At 44.9% G+C, this 22802-nt stretch overlaps 1 protein-coding gene across 2 annotated transcripts; it reads right to left on the bottom strand.

Annotated features, from left to right (window-relative positions):
- Positions 1-142: 142 nt before the first annotated feature.
- Positions 143-22802, bottom strand: EDF1 (endothelial differentiation related factor 1). Of its 2 annotated transcripts, none has more exons than XM_038374911.2 (5): positions 22622-22802; positions 13191-13242; positions 3379-3539; positions 2659-2752; positions 143-679 (listed from the first exon to the last, which is right to left on the bottom strand). In XM_038374911.2, the coding sequence occupies exons 1-5, from the start codon at positions 22766-22768 to the stop codon at positions 618-620; spliced, it is 516 nt and encodes a 171-aa protein (XP_038230839.1). In that variant the 5' UTR covers positions 22769-22802; the 3' UTR covers positions 143-617. The 2 variants fall into 2 exon arrangements, with proteins under 2 accessions (XP_038230839.1, XP_043354624.1); XM_043498689.1 differs by having other exon boundaries at positions 594-2551; positions 22622-22781.

Consider the following 22802-nt stretch of genomic DNA (forward strand, 5'->3'; position numbering starts at 1 on the left):
CTCTCTCTGACTTTAAAACTTCAGTGATTTCCTCAATGCTCTATGCATTTTCCATTGTGTGTAGTTCCACACACCAAACAGGCGCTGGGGAGGTGAGCCACCTCCAGCGGACAGACCCAAGAAATGATCACACCAGCCAACAGAAGGGTAACAAACTTTATTATACATCTTTTTAAAAGAGGCTGGAAGGAACAAACAAACGTCATTCCAATATAGTGCCCCAAACCCACCCCTTTTCAATATGGATTCTGACCAATCCCCACCTCTCCCAACCCACCCTCCCTTAAAATTGCTCCAATTAAATTATCCTATTTCAGATCACCCCAACTGTCTTATCAATAGCTAGTTCTGAACACCAAGACACACTGTTCTGGCAAAATTAGATGCAATATTTATTGGGTTTAGTTTCTTAATCTCCAGAAAGAAGAAGGGAAAAAACAAAATCATTTCTTAAGTTTGCCTTTTTACAGCAGGTAGAAATTCTGCAAGTCCCCATCCCCCCCAAGCAAGTCTGAAACCCTCTTGTTCTGCTTGGCAACATGAAGAGAGATTCTGGTGGTTAAAGAGCACCAGCCAGATGAGATCAGTCTGAACAAACTGATTTCGAGGCTTTGTTTTCATTTCCCTTTTGGGCCAGCCTCAAGTGGTTTTCCAATATCCCTTCCACGTAGCTTAAGACCTGGAATGACACAAAGGAGACAACTTTCAGCAGTTTGACTTGAGTCCTCCCTACATACTTGTCACCCTGAATCCTCAAACAGCCCAACAAATGAACTAAGGTGGCTGGAGGGAGGGATGGAGGGAAGGGAGAAGTCACCCACTACAAGACAGAACAAATACAAAAAGAGGGAGGAGGAGAAAGGGAGATTTATTTAAGAAAAACATCAGGCTTTATACATAACCGAAAAGAAATTGAAACAGGTAATTGGAAAAATTGATCCTTGCTCAGGTAACTTACAGGACATTAGCAGAGTCATTGCCTGAAGAATAATACTGGTGGGGGGGAGGGGGGAAATCACTAGTCTGAGAAGCATCACTCTACTGACTAAGCATCATTGCAAAAGCCATTTCAGACGGTTTTAGCAGCAGATATTCTAGTCCATTACAAATATCTAGAAATTAAGGCTTTGCATAACTAGAAAGGTGGGCACTCAGACATTAAGGTCAGAAGGGACCATTCTGATCTAGTCTGACCTCCTGCACAACGCAGGCCACAGAATCTCACCCACCCAATCCTGCAATAAACCTCTCACCTATGTCTGAGCTATTGAAGTCCTCAAATCATGGTTTAAAGACTTCAAGGTGCAGAAAATCCTACAGCAAGTGACCCATGCCACAGAGAGACGAAAAACCCCCAGGAAAACTCTTCCAATCAGCCCTGGAGGAAAATTCCTTCCTGACCCCAAATATGGCAGTCAGCTGAATCCTGAGCATGTGGGCAAGATTCACCAGCTAGGAAAGAATTCTCTGTAGTAACTCAGACCCCACCCCATCTAACATCCCATCACAGGCCATTGGGACTATTTACCATGAATAGTTAAAGATCAATTAATTGCCAAAAATCATGTTATCCCATCATACCATCTCCTCCACAAACTTATCCCACTCCCAATGTATTCACTGCAAAATACATGACTTTGGATTTACATAAGACCTTCAGGTGTCTGCCATCCAAAAAAAAATCACTATGAGACAGAGCAAGTCCCAGACACTGAACCAATGAGAGTTTTCAATTCTTGAGGAAAGTTGAAAGTTTCGGAGTTCCTGCTTCTGAATCAGCAGAAACAATCTTAACATTAGGATGCAAAGTGACACCCCATAGGTCAGTGGTCTGAAACCTTTTTATGCCCAAGATCACATTTTGAATTTAAGGGCAACCCAGGATCTACCCTGCCCCTTCCCCAAAGCCCCACTCCCTCCATCCCACCTTCTGTCTGTTTCTTGTTCTCCCACACCCTCACTCACTTTGACTGGGCTGGGGCTTGGGGTGCAGGAGGGGGGTTTGGAGTGCTGGCTCTAGGAGGAGGCTCCAGACTGGGGTGCAGCCTCCCACCAGACAGTACTTACCTCCAGCAGCTCCCAGTTGGTGGTGTAGCATAGCTGCCGCTAAGGCAGGCTCCCTACCTACCCAGGCCCACCGCCACCCCCTGAAGAGGGGCTGGGGGCATGTGGCTCTGCGCACTGCCCTTCTCTGCAAGCACTGCCCCTGCAGCTTCCACTGGCCACAGCTCCCCATTCCTGGCCAGTGGGAGCTGCTGGGGCAGTGCTTGCAGGCAGGAGCAGCGCACAGAGGGAGACCCCTGCCCCTGGGGCTGCACTGGCTGCTTCCAGTGCGGCCCCAGGGGCAGGGAAGGCAGGGAGTCTGCCTTAGCAGCAGCCCTGCTACCCCACTAGAGATCACGATCGATCGAGAAATCCTCTAGGATTGACCAGTCGATCGCGATTGACCAGTTGGTGACCACTGCCATAGGAGAACCCATGAAACAGCACTGACATCAACCCTGCAAGCATCCTACCGGCAGAGCAACACATGCTGTTTCCCTAGAGAATGCTAGGTGCAAATAGAAAGGAGTTAATTGTAGACAATCAACGACAGCAGCAGCATCCCTCTCCCCCACACTGAAGTGGTTAGATAGCAACTGTGCATCTGACACTCACCGATGGCTCTTTCAATCTTGCCCAGAACCTGGTTGTTGGGGATTGCTCTTCCGCATTCGTAGTCAGCAATAACTTGTGGTTTTTCATTTATTTTCTAAAAAGAAGATGTGCTTTAAACACATCAGTTTAACAAACAGTGAACATTCAGAAACACAACCAATGACATCCCATATTACACGAGTGGCTGCATCTTCTCAGAAGAAGTACACCAGACTTGCAAGAGTGAATTCTGCCTGTCATCACTGGTTTCTTCTATCTGGGCGCTACCATGCCAATAACAGTTGTATCGTAAAAAGGTCTGCCTCACTCTCAAGAAATTGGATACAAAAACTATTGCGGAGAGTGTCCACAAGCTACAGCAGTCCAGCAGCATGGCAGATACTTCTGTTTGAAAGCTCAGATACGGATAGGTTTTCAACACCGTACGTCAGTAATTACTATGCCAGGGCTAAGCTGGTTAGAGAGGAAGCCATTTTAACTCCCGCCCACAACATAGCTCACATGTTCCAGACAGAGATCCCTGGTCCACCACCTGAGCTGCTAGTTAGCCAGTACACCGAAAAGTTTTGAGGTGTTATATTAACCCTTGATGATACCACCTCACCACTTACCAGTCAGGAGGCTAATTTGACACCATTTACAACCCAGCTCCCTCACATACACAGAGCCTGGCTAAGGAAAAGCCGGAGTAGAGACCAAACGACACTGATAAGCACTCACCGTGGCCAAATCCTTTTGTGTCAGGCCCTTGCTCTGTCGGCCCTGCTGGATTACTTTGCCCACCTCAAGGGGGACTCTGTCATGGTGCAGCTCCTCTGTCTCCCGATCCAGCTTAGCTGTGTTCTTAGTGATAGAATGCTGCTTGTTTTGGCCTGCTGCCCCTAGCATTTAAAACAAAAATCAAGAAGAGGCAGTGTCAAAACTGTACTAGGGTGAACAAGCACTTTGATGAAAGTCAATCAACTTCCCCAAGTTTTGTAGAATTTTCAGCATTCATCACTCTACACATTCACGTCACCATAACTTTATCATACAATCACAGACTTTAAGTTCAGAAGGGACCATTATGATGGTCTAGTCTGACCTCCTGCACAATGCAGGCCACAGAATCTCACCCACCCACTCCTGTAACAAACCTCTCAACTATGTCTCAGCTACTGAAGTCCTCAAATTGTGATTTAAAGACTTCAAGGTGCAGAGAATCCTCCAGCAGGTGACCTGTGTCCCACGCTGCAGAGGAAGGCGAAAAACCCCCAAGGCCTCTGCCAATCTCCCCTGGAGGAAAAGTCCTTCCCAACCCCAAATATGACAATCAGCTAAACCATCAGAGGAGTAACTCAGATCCCACCCCATCTAACATGCCCAATGGCCTGTGATGGGATATCTACTGCTAATAGTCGAAGATCAATTAATTGCCAAAATTAGGCTATCCTATCATATCACCCCCTCCATAAACTTATCAAGCTTAGTCTTGAAGCCATACATGTCTTTTGCCCCCACTCCTCCCTTGGAAGGCAGTTCCAGAACTTCACTCCTCTGATGATTAGAAACCTTCATCTAATTTCAAGTCTAAACTTCCTGGTGGCCAGTTTATATCCATTTGTTCTTGTGTCCACACTGGTACTGAGCTTAAATATTCTTCTCCCTCTGTGGTATTTATCCCTCTGATATATTTATAGAGAGCAATCATATCTCCCCTCAGCCTTCTTTTGGTTAGGCTAAACAAGCCAAGCTCCTTGAATCTCCTTTCATAAGACAGGTTTTCCATTCCTAGCAGCCCTGCTCTGTACCTGTTCCAGTTTGAATTCATCTTTCTTAAACATGGGAGACCAGAACTGCACACAGTATTCCAGATGAGGTCTCACCAATGCCTTGTATAAGGGTACTAACACCTCCTTAACTCTACTGGAAATACCTCGCCTGATGCATCCAAAGACTCCATTAGCTTTTTTTATGGCCATATCACATTGGCAGCTCATGTGATCAACCAATACTCCGAGGTCCTTGTCCTCCGTTACTTCCAAGTGATGCGTCCCCAGTTTATAACAAAAATGCTTGTTATTAATCCCTAAATGCATGACCTTGCACTTTTCACTATTAAATTTCATCCTATTACTATTACTCCAGTTTACAAGGTCATCCAAATCTTCCTGTATGATATCCCGGTCCTTCTCTGTATTGGCAATACCTCCCAGCTTTGTGTCATCCGCAAACTTTATTAGCACATTCCTGTTTTTTGTGCCAAGGTCAGTAATAAAAAGATTAAATAAGATTGGTCCCAAAACCGATCCCTGGTGAACTCCACTAGTAACCTCCCTCCAGCCTGACAGTTCACCTTTCAGTATGACCCATTGTAGTCTCCCCTTTAACCAGTTCCTTATTCACCTTTCAATTTTCATATTTTTCTCCACCTTTTCCCAATTTAGTTAACAATTCTCCATGTGGAACCGTATCAAGTGCCTTACTGAAATCGAGGTAGATTAGATCCACTGCATTTCCTTTGTCTAAAAAAAATTTGTTACCTTCTCAAAGAAGGAGGTCAGGTTGGTTTAACACGATCTACCTTTTGTAAAACTATGTTGTATTTTCTCCCAGTTACCATTGACCTCAATGTCCTTAATTACTTTCTCCTTCAAATTTTTTTTCCCCAAGACCTTGCATACTACAGATGTCAAACTAACAGGCCTGTAGTTACCTGGATCACTTTTTTCCTTTCTTAAAAATAGGAACTATGTTAGCAATTCTCCAGTCATACGGTACAACCCCTGAGTTTACAGATTCATTACAAATTTTTGCTAATGAGCGTGCAATTTCATGTGCCAGTTCCTTTAATGTTCTTGGATGAAGATTATCTGGGCCCCTGGATTTAGTCCCATTAAGCTGTGCAAGTTTGGCTTCTACCTCAGACGTGGTAATATCTACCTCCATATCCTCATTCCCATTTGTGGTCCTATCATTATCCCCAAGCTCCTCATTAGTCTCATTCAATACTTTGCCTCAGTCTTTGTTTAGATATTGGGCCATGCCTAGATTATCCTTAACCTCCATTCCATCCTCAGTGTTTAGCAGTCCTAATTCTTTGTTTTCTTATTTATATGGCTATAGAACCTTTTACTATTGGTTTTAATTCCCTTTGCAAGGTCCAACTCTACATGGCTTTTGGCCTTTCTCACTTTATCCCTACATGTTCTGACCTCAGTAAGGTAGCTTTCCTTGCTAATCCCTCCCATCTTCTACTCCTTGTAGGCAGCCTGCTTTTTCTTAATCACCTCTGAGATGCTTACTTATCCAGCTTGGTCTACAACTCCTACCTATGAATTTTTCCCCCTTTCTTGGGATGCAGGCTTCCAATAGCTTCTGCAGCTGTGACTTGAAGTAATCCCAGGCCTCCTCTGCCTTTAGAGCCACAAATTCTTCAGTTCAATCCATTTCCCTAACCAATTTCCTTCATTTTTTTAAGTCAGCTCTTTTGAAATAAAAAAACCCTAGTCAGATATATTTTTTGTTTATCCTTCCATTTAGTTTGAACTGAATTAGCTCATGATCACTCGAACCAAGGTTGTCCCCTATAACCATTTCTTCTACGAGGTCCTCACGACTCATCAAAACCAAATCTAAAATGGCATCCCCTCTAGGTGGATCAGCTATCGCATCTAGGAAAATCTGAGCCCTATTATTATTACTAGCACTTGTCCTCCAGTCTATATCTGGGAAGTTAAAGTCTCCCATGATCACACAATTCCCATTAATATTTACTTCATTAAAAACATGAGGTCTATCCATATCCAGATCGGATCCCAGCAGTCTGTAGCATACCCCAAGCACTATGCCAGGGCAGGCTCCAGTAGCTTTCTTCCCCAATGTGATTTTTGCCCAGACAGATTCTGTCTTATCCATTCCATCGCTTCTTATTTACAGTCTACCTCATCATTGATATACAATGCTACTCCACCACCTTTACTTCCATCTCTCCTAAACAGCACATAGCCTTCAATATCTGTAGTCCAGTCATGACTACTATTCCACCATGTTTCTGTTATCCCTATAATATCTGGTTTCACTTCCTGCACCAGTAGCTCTAGTTCCTCCATTTTATTACCTAGGCGCCTTGCATTGGTGTACAAACATCTTAATTTTTGCTATTTGGCCTCGCTCACATTCTTTACCCGATTAGGTACACAGACATTCTACCGCCAGTATCACCTATTAGACTGATATGTAACTACCCTTCCTCCTTATGTCCATTCTCCCACCCACAGCTGTATCATTTCTTACTTCATTTTCTTCCCTATCAATGTTAAAATCCGGTGTAGAGGTTACCTGGACATCTCCCAACCATCTCCCCCAGATTCCATCAGTTCCACTGATGCAGAAGTTACCCTAGAATCACTCTTCAGAACCTAAGCTTTTAATTAAAAAAATTCAGCACTGATGATTGCAAAGAAAACCTTCCAAACAAAAGTCAAGTGTAACTGAGGCAACATTGCCTGCAGATTGCCTGAAATAATACTTGAGACAGGTGTTAACTGCTTTATTAATCTTTATTGGCTTGACTCTGAAACCAAATGACAACAATCTAAACTATGCTTTTGGCCACTTTACCAGAAACCCTGTTAATGTTTTACCCGCAATCTCCTACCCCAGCTGCCAAGCACTTCAAGCTCCCCTACCACTCCCACCATAACTTGTATGATAGAATTGTGCAGTGCAGTCTGTGGCATGTTGAAAACTGAAAATTTAGGGCCAGAATAAAATGTAATGCACTACCAAAACACAAAGACTATTGACTTATTGGTTTTCATTTTTGAGTTTAAAATATTAAGTTGACTTTGAACTGCTATAGAACTTCCAGTCTACCACATAATTTAAGTCTAGCTCACTGTGGAGTATGAAGGGCCTTAAAGCTGTTACTCAATAAAATGTACATGGACCAAGAAAAGTTAAAGTACACTCATTTGAGAGAAGGTAGCTAAGTACCCAAATACTCTCACAATTCATAATATTTGAGTGTACATGCATAAAATATTACACTGCATAATCCAGCAACAAAGCTAATTCCATCCAAACCTCAACCTATACACCTGAAAAGTTTATACTCTCACTAGATTACAAATATTTCCAGTTTTGACTTTATGTAGAACTAATTTTCATTTGTGGTCAAGGATTTCAGGAATTTCTAGTGTTGTCAGATGGATCGTTGAGGCTGTTTTTCAACCATGCAGAATTACCTTCCTCTTGTGCATGCATTTGCCAACCAAATGGTGCATGAGGTATAAGGGTATTCCAAACAAACATTGTTACCTTTCCCTCAACAGTGCACTTTAAGAGTTAAAAAAAGTTCTAACGCATTTCAAACCAACATTCCTTGATATACATTTTAATTTCAAAGTGACCTGCAAATAATACAAACTGGTCTTACATCCTTTTTGCTTATAATGTATATAGACTTTAAGGTCAGAAGGGACCATCACGATCATCTAGTCCAGGGTTTCTCAACCTCTTTTGTTCAGAGCCCCTCCCCCCCAAACATATTACAAAAAGCCACAGCCCACCTGTGCCACAACTGTTTTTCCTGCATATCCAGTAGATTAAAAACCAGGGCCAATGTTATGGGGTACCAAGCAGGGCAACCGTTCAGGGCCCCATGAAATTAAGTTGCTCAGGCTTTGGCTTTAGCCCTGGGCAGTGAGGCTCAGGCTTTGGGTTCAGCCCTGGGCCCCAGAGAATTTAATGCTGGCTCTTTGGTTTATTTTGGCAGACCCCTGAAACCTGCTCATGACTCCGCAGGGTGCCCTGGACGAGAACCACTGATCTAGTCTGACCTCCTGCCCCCACTCCTAGAAATAGATCCCTAAGCTCCGGCTGAGTTGCTGAAGTCCTCAAATCATGGTTTAAAACACTTCAAGTTACAGAGAATCCACCATTTACACTAGTTTAAACCTGCAGGCAACCAGTGCCACATGCTGCAGAGGAAGGCAAAAAAAACAACAAAACACAAACAAAAACCCACAGCATTTCTGCCAATCTGACCCCAAGGGAAAATTCCGACCCCAAATATGGTGATCAGTTAGATCCTGAGCATTTGGATAAGACCCATTGGGCAGATACCCAGGAAAAAAATTCTCTGTAGTAACTCAGAGCCCTCCCCATCTAGTGTCTCATTTCCAGACATTGTGGTTTTTTGCTACTGGCAGTCATCAATGGACCATATGCCATTATAGATAGCTGCATCATACCATCCCCTTCATAAACTTATCAAGTTCAGTCTTGAAGCCAGTTAGGTTTTTTGCCCCCACTGCTCCCCTTAGAAGGCTGTTCCAGAACTTCATTCCTCTCCTCTCATGGTTAGAAACCTTCATCTAATTTCAAGGCTAACCTTGTTCATGGCCAGTTTATATCCATTTGTTCTTGTGTCTCCACGGGCGCTTAACTTAAATAAGTCTTCCCCCTCTGATGTATTTATACCTTTTGGTTAAGCTAAACAAGCCAAGCTATTTGAGTCTCCTCTCATAAGGTAGATTTTCTATTCCTTGGATAATCCTAGTAGCCATTCTTTGCACTTGTTCCAGTTTGAATTCATCTTTCTTAAACATGGGAGACCAGAACCACACACAGTATTCCAGATGAGAGCTCAACAGTGCTTTGTATAGTGGTACTAATACTTCCCTGTCTCTACTGGAAATACCTCCCCAATGCATTTTAGGACAGCATTAACCTTTTTCATAGCTGCATTACATAGGATGACTGTGAGCTGCCAATGATCAGCCAATACACCCAGGTCTCTCTCCTCTGTCACTTCCAACTGATAAGTCCCCAGCAGATAGCAAAAAAAAAAATCTTGTTTAGTCTGTAAGTGCATGACCTTGTACTATTAAATTTCATCCTATTTCTATTACTCCAGTTTACAAGGTCATCCAGATCTTCACATGTGATAGTGTGGTCCTCCTCCATACTAGCAATACCTCCCAACTTTGTGTCCTCTGCAAGTGTTATTAGCGTACTCCCACTTGTTGCGCCAAGTTTTTTTTTGTTTTTTTTTTAAAAAAGGGATCTGTGTCAACTCTCGCTTCCCCTGGTTTTACTGCAGGACCCACTGAAGGTCTCAGAGGATGTACTGTTAGTTCTCTCTGAATAACCCAAAAAGTGAGGGTGTTGACTCTTTAACAAACGATGTTCTTCCCCAAAATGTTAAGCATTAAAGATAATTCAGCATTAGCAACAACAACAACAAAAAAATCCACAAAGTTTTAAACAACCTGAATAAAAATCCCTTCCCCTTCAAGTTTTCACACTTTTGGCTGTTGGTAGTTCATTAGATTTCCGGTTATCACAGACTCTCTCAAGCTGTAAGAGACCTTAACATCACACACAGAAAATCTTTGAAAAGCAAGAAGAGCACAGTATTTTTTGCCTCTGTACCTGATTATTAGCGAGAGACAAAACTTAACTTTAAGGTTTTTGGTTGTTTCCTTGTTTATTTAGAAGGGACATTGTGGAGCCTTGGAGTCAGGTGCAGTGTTGGGGGGCTATAGTCACCCCAAAACTTGCCTTAGTCACCCCTCAGCACAAAAGGTCAAATGGGCTGAAGCTGAGCTAGGGCTAGAGCTGCCTGCTCTGCAGCGCAGGCCCCCCCCCCAGCAGGGAGTGGGCGGCTGGGAGCAGCACGTCCCTAGGGTGGCTGCCCATGCAGCTGCAGCCCCACCAGCCAGTAGCAGCACAGAGATGGGACAAGCAGGCCATGTGGGGGAAATGAGCTGGCATGTGGGCTCAGAGAGTGGGATGGCGGGAGCCTCTCTGGGCAGGGAGCTGGAAGATGACCAGGGGAATGAGGGGAGGGGAGTGATTGGAGCCATCTTGCCTTGACTGAACTCACTCCAAACGTCAAGGTCCTTGTCCAGCACACGACCTGTCACTTTTCCCACTGATGGTGAGTATTATATTTTAAATGTGTATTGCCATATAACATTTCATTCTCAGTAGTGATATTGAAGTTTTAACAGATTTCACAGTGATTATTCACGTTAACACGCTTAATACATGTGTGTGGGTCTGTTTTGTTAAATGACAGACTTGAATCATAAAGCTAAGATAAAGAGTTCATGTGTACGGACTGTTTTCTTTCAAACTCTGATACGAATATTAAATAAGCCACAAAAGGCTTGGAAGTTTCAAATATGGTTTTATATATGCCTACAATAATTTTACAAAAGCAAAGTTAATACTCTTCATAAACTCAAAACGGATTCAAAAACAGTTTTCTGTAAGTGTTTTAATGCTAATATTTACATCTATTTGACATTTTTTATCTATGTACTTTCTCAAAATCTCAGATGTAATTTATTACATCTTTGCTGGAGGTTATTTTTAGGTTATACAGTGGTTTGATTTCATTTAACAATATAAGCAATACGCCCTGGGTATATTACTAATGCACAGCATTGTATGCGTTTGTTGAACAGGGGCACTTGCTTTGTGAAAAATGTTTTTCTGGAGTCCGGACTTTGCTTGTACCTTGGCCAAGAAATTTAGACCTTGATCAAAAAAAGGACTACTCTGGATCCCCCCCTTCTCCTTTATTTCCACTTAAATTTATATTTGCTTTCAAGTCTGATCATTACATATAGCAAACTTTATTAGAAAAAGGTACTTTAATGAGCTAGAGATGTGTTTTATCCTTTTCTGGATTACATTATTACAATCAACATCTAGAAAGGAAATGCACAAATTTAAAAATCAACATTCACCATTCTTAACTTCTCCCCATTGTTTTCTTTAACATTCCTTATTATCCTTAACTATTGAAGCACACGTATTATGTATCGTCAGAGCCTGACCTGAGACCTCTGCAGAACGAAGATGACTGAAGGACTGTTGAGAGTCAAGAGGTCTTAAATATGTTATTTTCTCTAAGGTTTTTAGGGGGAAAAAAATCAAAAAAGTACAGACAGAATAGTATCATTACACTATTATGTAAATACATGTTTACACTTCTTTAAAAAGTGTGTCTTATGCAAGCGTTTAAGAACTTTAAATACTCAGGTTGTCAACATAATAGATTGCAAGAGTTCCAAACATCTAATGATTTAATTCATAACTAAAAACTAGTGCAATAGCTATTTTTATGAATCTCACTTGTATTTTGAAAGAGTGAATTTATGGAAATATGTATTATTTTAGCTCCATTGCATAACAGTGGTGCTATGGTTAAAGATGCTGTAACAGTTCTATTATATATCAGCCACTAGGATCTTATCTTTTAGATATTTGCTCCAGGCTGCATTTTTGGATTAAAGAATTTTAGCCAAAATTATATTTTTGGTAGTTTCCCAAAAAAGGCTTTATCTGTTTTTAAGAGTTTTGTAAATGCAATATACATAAACGAATTCATTTATGTAAAAAGCAAGTATTTTTTAAAAAGATACAGAGCTCATTTCTCATGTACACCAAGTCCTTTTTACATAATTCAATAAGCATAAAGGGGCCTTGATTTAGGGGTAAATGACGTTTATACCCACTAACGGCCCACTTTACAAAGAGCAGTGTAAAAGCACAGGTGTCAACACCATGGGTGCTCCGGGGGGGGGGTGGGGGGAAGAGATTGTCCTGCTGATCAGCAACTCCTCCTCCCTCCCAGCACCTCCAACCCACCACCAATCAGCTGTTTGGTGGCCAGTGGGATTAAGGGGAATCAGTCAGGACGCAAACACTTCCAGAGAGGTATCACCCCGGGGGATGTTGGCATATAATGGTTCAAACTGGGTTTTCCAGAGACCAACAGACAAGGAAAAGGTTTTTGGCATACCCCCCCCCCCCCGAGATTAAACTGACACATGGGTCTTTTTTTTAATTCCACAAATGGCCATGACCTTCCGTTTGAGAGAGAGGACGGGAGGTTAGATATTAGGAAAAACTTTTTCACTAGGAGGGCAGTGAAGCACTGGAATGCATTACCTAGGGAGGTGGTGGAATCTTTCCTTTGAGGTTTTTAAGGTCAGGCTTGATAAAGCCCTGGCTGGGATGATTTAGTTGGGGATTAGTCCTGCTTTGAGCAGGGGGTTGGACTACATGACTTCCTAAGGTCCCTTCCAACCCTGATATTCTATGAGGGAAACCCTTGCAGAAGAGTTTAAAAGATTCTGGCTTATTAGGACCGCCTAGGATGAATGGGTGACCTTTGATAAGCTTTTACCATGCATATGGGAACTTTTGTTTGTTTAATATATTCCCTACGATTAAATGCAATTTGCTTTGCAACTAACACACACTGTTGTAACCCCTGGAGAAAGTTTACACAGTGCTGGGGAAAAAAATCAGAGGTGCTGCAAAAACCCTAAATCCCCAATCTGGAGGAAGAGAGATAAGGTCCCTGTCAGAGACAAAAGGGCTGGGACCCTGAAATCTGAAGTGGATACTCTTGAGGAACGCTGGGGTACGTGTGCAGCTAACCCTAAAATTGTGACAGGGTTACTATGAAGTTAAAGGAAAACATGAAACTGGCCTTCCCTACCCACCTCCCAGACAGAAATACCTACATTTCTTGGAGGTCTCTACATCTTCTCCTCTTCTCTGAGCTGCTAAGATTGCCTAGAAATAAGAAATTTAACTTTATCAAGATTAGTTCCATTAACATAAGGCACAAACCTCTATTTAAAAACACTAACAAAGAATGATCCATCATCCTTAAACAGCCATGCTGCAAGGCAAAAAAACCCCAAACACACACCTCCCTGAGCACGTATCCAGGCACCTGCAATGACTACTACAAAAGGAGAGGAAAGGAAGTAGCCTGCTTTGGCAGTTGGATAGGAGATTTATTAGTTCTGAGAAGTACATTGGAAGAACTCTCCATATTAGAGACATTTTGGATGTCCTGGAGAAAAAAAGTTGTGGATTTTAATCTTCCTTCATCCAGTTTGAGAAAGAAACATTGCTCTATAGTCCCTATTATCAAGAAAGCAATGTAAAATGGGCTAGGATAACATCTAGAGGTGTGTCTAGACTGCAATTTAAGTCCCAGGTTCAAACTCAGGCTCAAGCCTAATCCACCATCTTCCCACAAATCGTGAAAACCCAGGGAAGGGGTGCAATTTCAGACCAGGGGAGTAGGGGAAGACAGCAACTTTACCCATGATTCAAGGTGCTACTTAAGGCACCTGATAACTAAGTTTTTTTTGCAGATAACTTAGGCCTGGTCTACACTACAAAGGTAGGTCGACATAAGCCGCATTAGGTCAATTTAATAACGTATGTGTCCATACTACCAAGTCCCCTTCCGCTGACCTCAAGGGCCTATAAAGTCAACTTTTGTACTCCACCTCCATGAGTGGCACAGCGCTTGATTTGACATCCAAGGGTTGACATGGGGATAGAGTAGACACGGTGTTGTATAATTAGAAGGAACTGGCCTCCAGGAGGTGTTCCACAGTGCTCTGCTTTGACTGCTCTGGAGAGTGCTTTCAACTCCACTGCACATCAGCCAGGTACACAAGAAACAGCTGCCCCCCTGTTAAAGCCCTGGAAACTTTTGAATTTTCATTTCCTATTTGATCAGCATGGATAGCTTGTCAGCACAGCTGCCCATAGATGCTCAAGGCTGCAAATGTGCTCCAGCATGGAGTACACAGGAGGTGCTGGGTCTTATTGCTGTGTGGGGAGAAGAGTCTGTGCAGGCAGAGCTCTGATCCAGCAGAAGAAATGCTGACATCTTTGCCAAAATCACGCAGGGCATGAGGGAAAAGGGCTACAACACAGTCACACAGAAGTGCCACATGAAAATAAAGGCGCTTCAGCAAGCATACCAGAAGATAAAGGGAGGCAAACAGTCACTCTGGTTCTGAGCCAGACATGCTGCTTCTATGAGGAGCTGCATGTGATTCTTGGCAGCGACCCCACCACTACCCCAAAATGCTCCATGGATACCTCCCAGGAGCCCCGGGCGACCTCAAGCAACAACAAGGACATTGTTGATGAGGAAGAGGAGGAGAATGCGAGGCAGGCAAGCGAAGGATCCATTCTCCCCCAACAGCCAAGAACCTTTTTTAAACTCTGGAGCTCATCCCCGCACAGGACCAATTGCTAGCAGAGTGTGATGCCGGGTAAGGCACCTCTGGTGAGTCCACATTTCCAATCAAACTGTAGGGGTTACATGCTATTATTTTTAATGTTGAATCTGAAGAAAAAAGGAGGTGTCATGGGTATCTGTGACCACTCCAGCAACGCAGAAGGTGCTCTCCAAAAAACACTTTATGTGCAGGGGAAGGCCCTGGAATCCTTCATGGAGATCTCTAGGAAGCTTTCATGGAGGTACTCTGCAATCCTTTGCAGAAGGTTTCTGGGAAGGGCTGCCTTGTTTCATCCCATGCCACTCCAATATTAACTCTGCTGGCATCACTGCAGCACACAGCATTGCAACACAAGGACCAGGTCTGTACCCAGACGCTTGCAGCATCTGCTCCCTTTCTGCCTCTGTTACCCTCAGGAGAGTTTTCAGAGAAGCAGCCGTGTTAGTCTGTATTCGCAAAAAGAAAAGGAGTACTTGTGGCACCTTAGAGACTAAAATTTATTAGAGCATAAGCTTTCGTGAGCTACAGCTCACTTCATCGAATGCATCCGATGAAGTGAGCTGTAGCTCACGAAAGCTTATGCTCTAATAAATTTGTTAGTCTCTAAGGTGCCACAAGTACTCCTTTCCTCAGGAGAGTGATATCGTATGTGGTCACCTAGTGGAAACGGGGGTGGGGGTGGGTTTAAATACTAGCCTTTAAACCACAAGCAATTTGACAAGTAATCCACCGTTTGGTGAATTCTTGGTCACAGAAACACACTTTCCTAAGCATGCCCTGGTTGTGGTTGGAAGTGATCACCGCATATTGCAACCAGCACTTAAAAATGGGGAGGTGGATGTTTCTCATTTGTCCCCCCCCAGTGCCACTTTTGTAACAATCAAACTATTTGCAGAGCTTGACACTGGTGCCTGTCCTCAAGCAACATCAAGGTTGCTAGGGGAAAAGGGGCCTTTTCTCAAGTTCCAACCTGTGATCCCAAGAATGTGCTGCAGCTTTTGCGAAGACAAGACCTCTCACCCATGCCTTGTGGCCTACACACCATGGCTGGAGCAGCAAACCAACTCCTGCAATAGCCAGTGGTTGTGATTATGTTGTGGCTTGCAGGGAACTGCATTGAGAGATGTTTCTTTTATAAAAATAATTAGCCTTGCACCAGAAACAATGCATGCACTGTCAATTCTACCCTTGTGCTTTGTATTCTTTATAGCTGAAACCCGTCCATCAGCACATCCTCCACACTGGGACAGAGACTTTCCCAGATTAGAAGGCAGAAAAAGACTACTTGGGAGGACATGTTCAATTAATTAATGCGCGCCTCAGAGTGACAAGACAGAGCTCAAAGCATGGAGGATTACGCTATGTGTGACAGCCTGCATAAGGACAGCATATAGGGAACAAAAGCGTGCCACAGAGGAAGAGATGATGTGGATTATGAAGGAACAAACAGACATGGGGGGAGGGATAGCTCAGTGGTTTGAGCATTGGCCTGCTAAACCCAAAGTTGTGAGTTCAATCCTTGAGGCGGCCCATTTAGGGATCTGGGGCAAAAACTGGTCCCACTTTGAGCAGGGAGTTGGACTAGATGATCTCCTGAGGTCCCTTCCAACCCAGATATTCTATGTTGAGGCATCTGATTGAGGTTCAAGAAAGGCAGCTGGATGCTAGAATCCCTCTGGAGCCAATGCTGAACCTGCTGCCATCATCATCCAGTTCTACATCCTCCCTGCCTCCCGCAAACATCCGGGGGGGAAGAGGAGCACTCAATACCAGGGGAGGGTACAAGGACCAGAAGACGCACTGCAATAACCATCATAGGTAAGGGAAAGGGCATCTGTAAGCAAGCTTTCCTTGTTCCCTCCCCTGCATCATCATCATCATCTTACTTTTCTTTGTTGTCTGTGTGTTTGTGACCATAATAAAACTTTACAGATTGAAGAGCCTTTTCTCCTCTTTCATCAGTACACTGTGGTTAGTGGAGGTGGAGTTTACAGGGGAGAAAATGCAATGAAGGGAACAGCTTGGCAAGGAACACCACACGTGTTCTGTCTGTAGCCTCACAGCAGTTAGGGAACCGCATAGTGGCAAAACCATCCACTATGCCCTGCACGTTGCCTGGAATCACTATCCTTCGTAGCAGAAGTCTATTGATTGCCCTGGAAACTTGGATCACAGCAGATCCCACAGTAGATTTACCCACTCCAAATTGATTCCCCACTGACCGGTAGCACTCTGGCATTGCAAACTTCCAGAGAGCTATCGCCACTCACTTCTCAATTGTCAGAGCAGCTCTTAATCTACTATTGCTGCGCTTTAGGGCTGGGGAAGGCTCCTCACACAGTTCCATGAAAGTGGTCTTACGCATTCAAAAGTTCTGCAGCCACTGCTAGTCATCCCATAGCTGCATAACTATGGTCCCACCAGTCAGTGCTTGTTTCCTGGGCCCAGAAGCGGCATTCCACTGTGTCAAGGTGATGCGTGACGGTTGCCAGCATCTGCTAATTGCTCCGGTCCATGGCTTCCAGCAGGGCTGCTTGTGTGGCATCACATTGTTCCGTGCGGTGGCTCCTGCTTCGGCTGAGTATATACTGCAGGATAAGACATGAGGTGTTTGTAATGCTCACAACAGCAGCGTACAGCTGATCAGAGGCCATGCTTGCTGTGCTATGGTGTCTGTGCGGGTAACCCAGGCTTAGGAAAAAAGGCACAAAAAAGGCTTGGTTTCTTTGCTGCTGATTTCAGGGAGAGAGGGAGGTAAGTGCATCATGGGAGGCCAATGCCATGTTATAACCACCCACGCAAATGTTTTGGTCCCATGAGGCATCGTAAGCCCAACCCCAAATTCCACTCAGTTCCATGCACTCACCCATAGTGCAGCACTTTGTGCATTGATGCAAGTCCTGCTAGGGAGGATGCACTCTGCCGACATTATGAGCATAGTGGGGACACACAAGATCAAATTGCTTAAATCGGAGGATCAATGTCAATTAACATAAAATAGACTTAACTCTCTAGTGTAAATATGCTCTTAGAAATTAGCTGATACAGTACTCCTAATTACTATATAAAGAAAAAATATACAAACCCCAATTAAAGCCATATTTTAAGTTTATATGTAAATTTAGAACAATCAGGGGACAATACAACAAGATATTTCCAATCCCAAGCCTTGAGGTATCAATTTCGGAGCCTTACAAGGTATCAGAAACACATGTCTGATGATACTTTATACGCCATCTTTAGTAGAGATAAATACAAATAAAATATGTTTTCTTTCTTTAACAGACAATCTGTGTTACTGCCACTATCTACTCTATTTTAGTCAACTGTTTTCACACTACTCAAAACGTATTTAATTTTAACATGTGATTATGTTTTTTTCCTCTTAAGAATGGGAAATTTTTCTAATTTTGGCATTTGTATTTGGTGATCACAATTATGTACGTGACTCACTAACATTTCACTCCATCATTGCTCTTAGTATCGGATTTGGAACCATATTTGTTTTCATATGAATTAAGTTATTTTACAGATGTAACTAAAAATATCATTTGAAAATAAATAACCTTCATCTGCAGTGTGTCTAAAGTTATGCATTTAGCTAATTTTTTTTTTAGACTGGCATTGCTAAGGTGAGAAGCTAAATTTACATTCAAGAAGGATCACATTTGATTGTATCACTTTAAATAATGATCGACAAAGCTCAACATGGTAAGTAATATGATAATTACTCCAGTCAGGACCAGTTAGGCATTTTAGAACTCACTACTCAAAGAATTCAATTTAAGCATAAGAAAGGGGAAAACAAACAACTATGAAATGGACAAACCAGTCCAAAAAAAAAGCCACTAAAAGAAACACTGTAGTTCTTAAAGAACTTTGAAAGAAAAAAAAATACAGAGAATATATGTGCATTTCGACAGGAAAGTAACACCACCACCACTAGTGTGTGAGGGAGATTAAGTGTGAGCCTGAGTGCGTCAGCACACCAAGTACTTTCAGTATAGCAGCAGCTGAAGCACCAACTCCTGAGCCAGAGGCACAAGCACAGACAGGCCCTGTCCTCTCACCCCAGCTTAGTGAGACCAGGTCCATGGGGGAGCAGCTTGGCCAGCAGCAGCCCCAGTGGAAGAGAGAGGGGGATAGGAGGGGCGGCATCTCCCGTCCTGCTGCAAACGGCATCCAAATGTGATATGAAGCTTGGGGGGAATACAGGTGCTCCTCTGACTCAGAGTCCCAGGACCCCCTGGGGGTGAAGGTTCTGAGCTTGAGTCAAGCGGGGATCCAGGGTTCAATCCCTATTGCTTTGAAGTGTAGATGTGGTCCCACTGGACTTGGGTTTGAGGAGTCTGCCAAAAGTATTCTACAATCCCATGGGCTGATTTTCTTTGTCCTCTGGATAGTCAGGTTTGGTGGACAGTCAAGTTTTTCCACACTGCACCACAAACAAAGGGCTAGAGTGGCCACATTTTGGAAAGGCACTAGGAAGCCTAGGACATGGATGGTTGGACTCAGGCCCACATAATTCAGTGTGGACACTCAAGCCCTAAATTAAACACACCCAGGGTCTGCTAACTTGAGTTCTACTAAACTTGGGCTTACATTGCACTGCAGACAGACCCTGAAGCTGCATATATCTGAAGACATGGTTAAGGATACAATTCTCTTATGGAAGTTACAGATTCCATGACTTTCCAGGACCTTCATGACTTCTTCTGGGGCGGGGCAGAGCCAGCAGCATGCCCCAGGACCCCCAAAACAGCTAGCCAGCAGCCTGCCCAGGGGACCTCTGCTATGGTGCTGGGCCCCAACCCTCTGAGGTAGTAGTCAGAGTGCAGTCAGCCCTCTTGGGGCTGGAGAAGAAGCAGTCAGTCCCTGCCACAGGAGCATTGGTGGGGCTGGAGCAACTGCAAGCCCTGGCAGTGCTGTTTGTTCCTCCTTTTGCCCCCCAGGGTATTTTTAGTGAAAGTCAGAGACAGTTCACAGGCTACCATGAATTTCTGTTTATTGCCCATGACCGGAATACCCATGACAGAATCTTAACCTTACATATGGTCTAATTTCATTCACTCAGATGTTTTGTTGAGGTCATCATTTTTAAGTATTGTCTAGTTAAAGACTAACTAACTGTCTATAAACTTGCCAGAAAAAAATTGTTTCAAGCATATACAGAAATGCTCTTTTATGACTTCCCACAGTTGGATAAGAGATTGTTTCCATACCTAGCTAACTTATCCACTTGCTCTCCTAAAATACTTAGGCTATAGATGAGGAGTCCGGTGGCATCTTAAAGACCAATAGATTTCTTTGGGCATAAGCTTTCATGGTTAAAAAAAGCCCACTTCTTCAGATGCATGGAGCTACATAAAACAGTTGGTCTTTAAGGCACCACCAGACTCCTCATTGTTTTTGTGGATACAGACTAACACAGCTACCCTCTGATACATAGACTATAGATCAGGGCCGGCTCCAGGCACCAGCTTTCCAAGCAGGTGCTTGGGGTGGCAATTAGAATGGGGTGGCAGTCCATGTCCCGTAGTGGCAATTCGGCAGCTGCTCTGCCGCTGTTGTGGCGGCGGCTGCTTGGGGCAGCAAAATTGCTAGAGCTGCCCCTGCTATAGATGGTTATTTTTTTAAGTAGCCAGTAAACAAAATGCAGCACTAAACCATTAGTATTATTAACACAAACTCAAACTAAGTACAAGTTAATGGAGATAAGTACTTATCTCCACTGATACCAAAGCTACATGCTCCAGTTTCACCCTGGAACTTTTAGAGTTACCTAGGAACAAACGGATGACAGGCAAAGGTCACAGAACTTGGTATTTAGTTGCTGTACCATGAGGGGCAAAAGCATCAAGGTGACAGATGATTACGAAACAGCTAAGAGATGGTTATCATACAGGTTTTTAGTATGACTGTTCATGGATGGACTTAACAGTTAGGAATTCTGTGTTCATTTTTATTGCCACCCAACAGTAGTTGCACCAAACAGCTACATGACTTTGTTTTCAGGCAATGAATCCATATGTGAAATAGTATGAACTTGGGAAGTTTGCAGCTTCTTCTTCCCAAAGCTGTTGTCCAGTCACAAAAATTCTTAAAAGTGAATAGACAATAGGAGCACTGCAGTATTAGATGTGCATCAAAGGCTCCTTCCACTGGGGTTGGGGCAGGACAAACACTCCAAGTAGTTTATGCTTGTTTAGGCTCCACCCCATTATGTTGCATCAGCCAGCTTATTTGATGCACAGCAGTTTTGAAATATTTTTAATATACAGTAAGTTAACTGTTACCCCCATTAAAGATAGAGAAGACCCTTTGAAAGCCACTGAATGTCCAAACACACACAAGAACAAGCCAATGCAACACTGGAGGAGCTTAAGAGAGAGAGATTAATTTTTAGAATCTGTGCCAAATGCCCCTCTCAGCCTGGTTAGCAGGGTCATATATTGAAAGATGAACTACATTATCTGCAATTCTGTATTTCCAGCTGTATTCCATTTTATTCCTACTAGAAGTAGCAATCCAAGGTGCAACATTATATCTTGCCAAGTCATTGCTTCTCCTGGATAAGAGTGAAGCCTCAAAGTGTCAATTCTGTCTTTTCAGCAAAGAAGATGGAAAGCACCAAGATGTCACGAGAGAAGAGCAGCAATTTGTCACTGTGCAATAATCTAGGTATATTAATCTTACTGCACAGACACCAAGTTATTAGAAAAAAGCCTACCCTACATGTGCCAGCAATGGAACAAATCAAGCTAGACAAAAATCCCTTTTCCATTTTAGGCTCTTTCCAACTGTGCTGGATCAGAGCATTGACACGATTCTGCATTCAGGACTGTTTATTGGAGCGGGGCTCTCAACCTTTTTCTTTCTGAGGGCAGCCGCCCTCCTCCCCAACATGCTATAAAAACTCCATGGCGCACCTGGGCCACAATAACTGGCTTTCTGCAAATACAAGCCAGGGCTCGCCTTAGGAGGTAGCCAGCAAGGCAATTGCCCAGGGCCTCACACCACAAGGGTCTCCCAAAGCTAAGCTGCTCAGGCTCCAGCCCCAGCCGGCTGGGCTCGGGGCCCCAGACCCCTGGTTGAGAGCATCCCATTCAGTTCAGTTATGCCCGAAACAAGAGGCCCCCACGAGCAGGAAATATCCAGCCCGCTTCCACTACGGGCTCTGGTGGGGAGCAATGGGAAGAGGACTGGGCGCGCACACGGGAGCCCTACTCGCAGCCATCCGCACGAGCCCGCGCACAGGGCAGCGGGGCAAGTCCCACAGCCCCGGGCCGACCCGAGCCCCGCTGCGGCCAGCGACCCGCAGCCAGGGCGCGCCGAGCCCGTTCCACAAACATCCCCCCGAGCGCCCGCGAGCTCAGCCGCGGCCTCCCCGCCCCGGGGGGCTCCTGTACCCGCGAGCTCAGCCGCGGCCTCCCCGCCCCGGGGGGCTCCTGTACCCGCGAGCTCAGCCGCGGCCTCCCCGCCCCGGGGGGCTCCTGTACCCGCGAGCTCAGCCGCGGCCTCCCCGCCCCGGGGGGCTCCTGTACCCGCGAGCTCAGCCGCGGCCTCCCCGCCCCGGGGGGCTCCTGTACCCGCGAGCTCAGCCGCGGCCTCCCCGCCCCGGGGGCTCCTGTACCCGCGAGCTCAGCCGCGGCCTCCCCGCCCCGGGGGGCTCCTGTACCCGCGAGCTCAGCCGCGGCCTCCCCGCCCCGGGGGGCTCCTGTACCCGCGAGCTCAGCCGCGGCCTCCCCGCCCCGGGGGGCTCCTGTACCCGCGAGCTCAGCCGCGGCGGGACCCGGACCCCGGCCCAGCCCCCTGCCAAGGCGGGGGGCGGCTCCAAGGGGAGGGCGGGCCTGAGGGGACCCGCTCGGACAGCCCCGGCCCGGCCTCCGGGCACCCCTGACCTGCTTGGACTTGGCCTGGGCCGCGCTCGGCCCCTTCTTGCGCAGCACCGTGACCGTGTCCCAGTCGCTCTCCGCCATGGCACCGACTGACTCCGCCCGCCGCGCCGCGCAGCCTCCTCCTCCTGCGCCCTCCACCCCGCCGCTCATAGGACGACCTGCCTGTCACTCCTCAGATAGGCTT

Source organism: Dermochelys coriacea, chromosome 16 (assembly GCF_009764565.3).
Source record: "Dermochelys coriacea isolate rDerCor1 chromosome 16, rDerCor1.pri.v4, whole genome shotgun sequence".
NCBI lineage: Eukaryota > Metazoa > Chordata > Testudines > Dermochelyidae > Dermochelys > Dermochelys coriacea.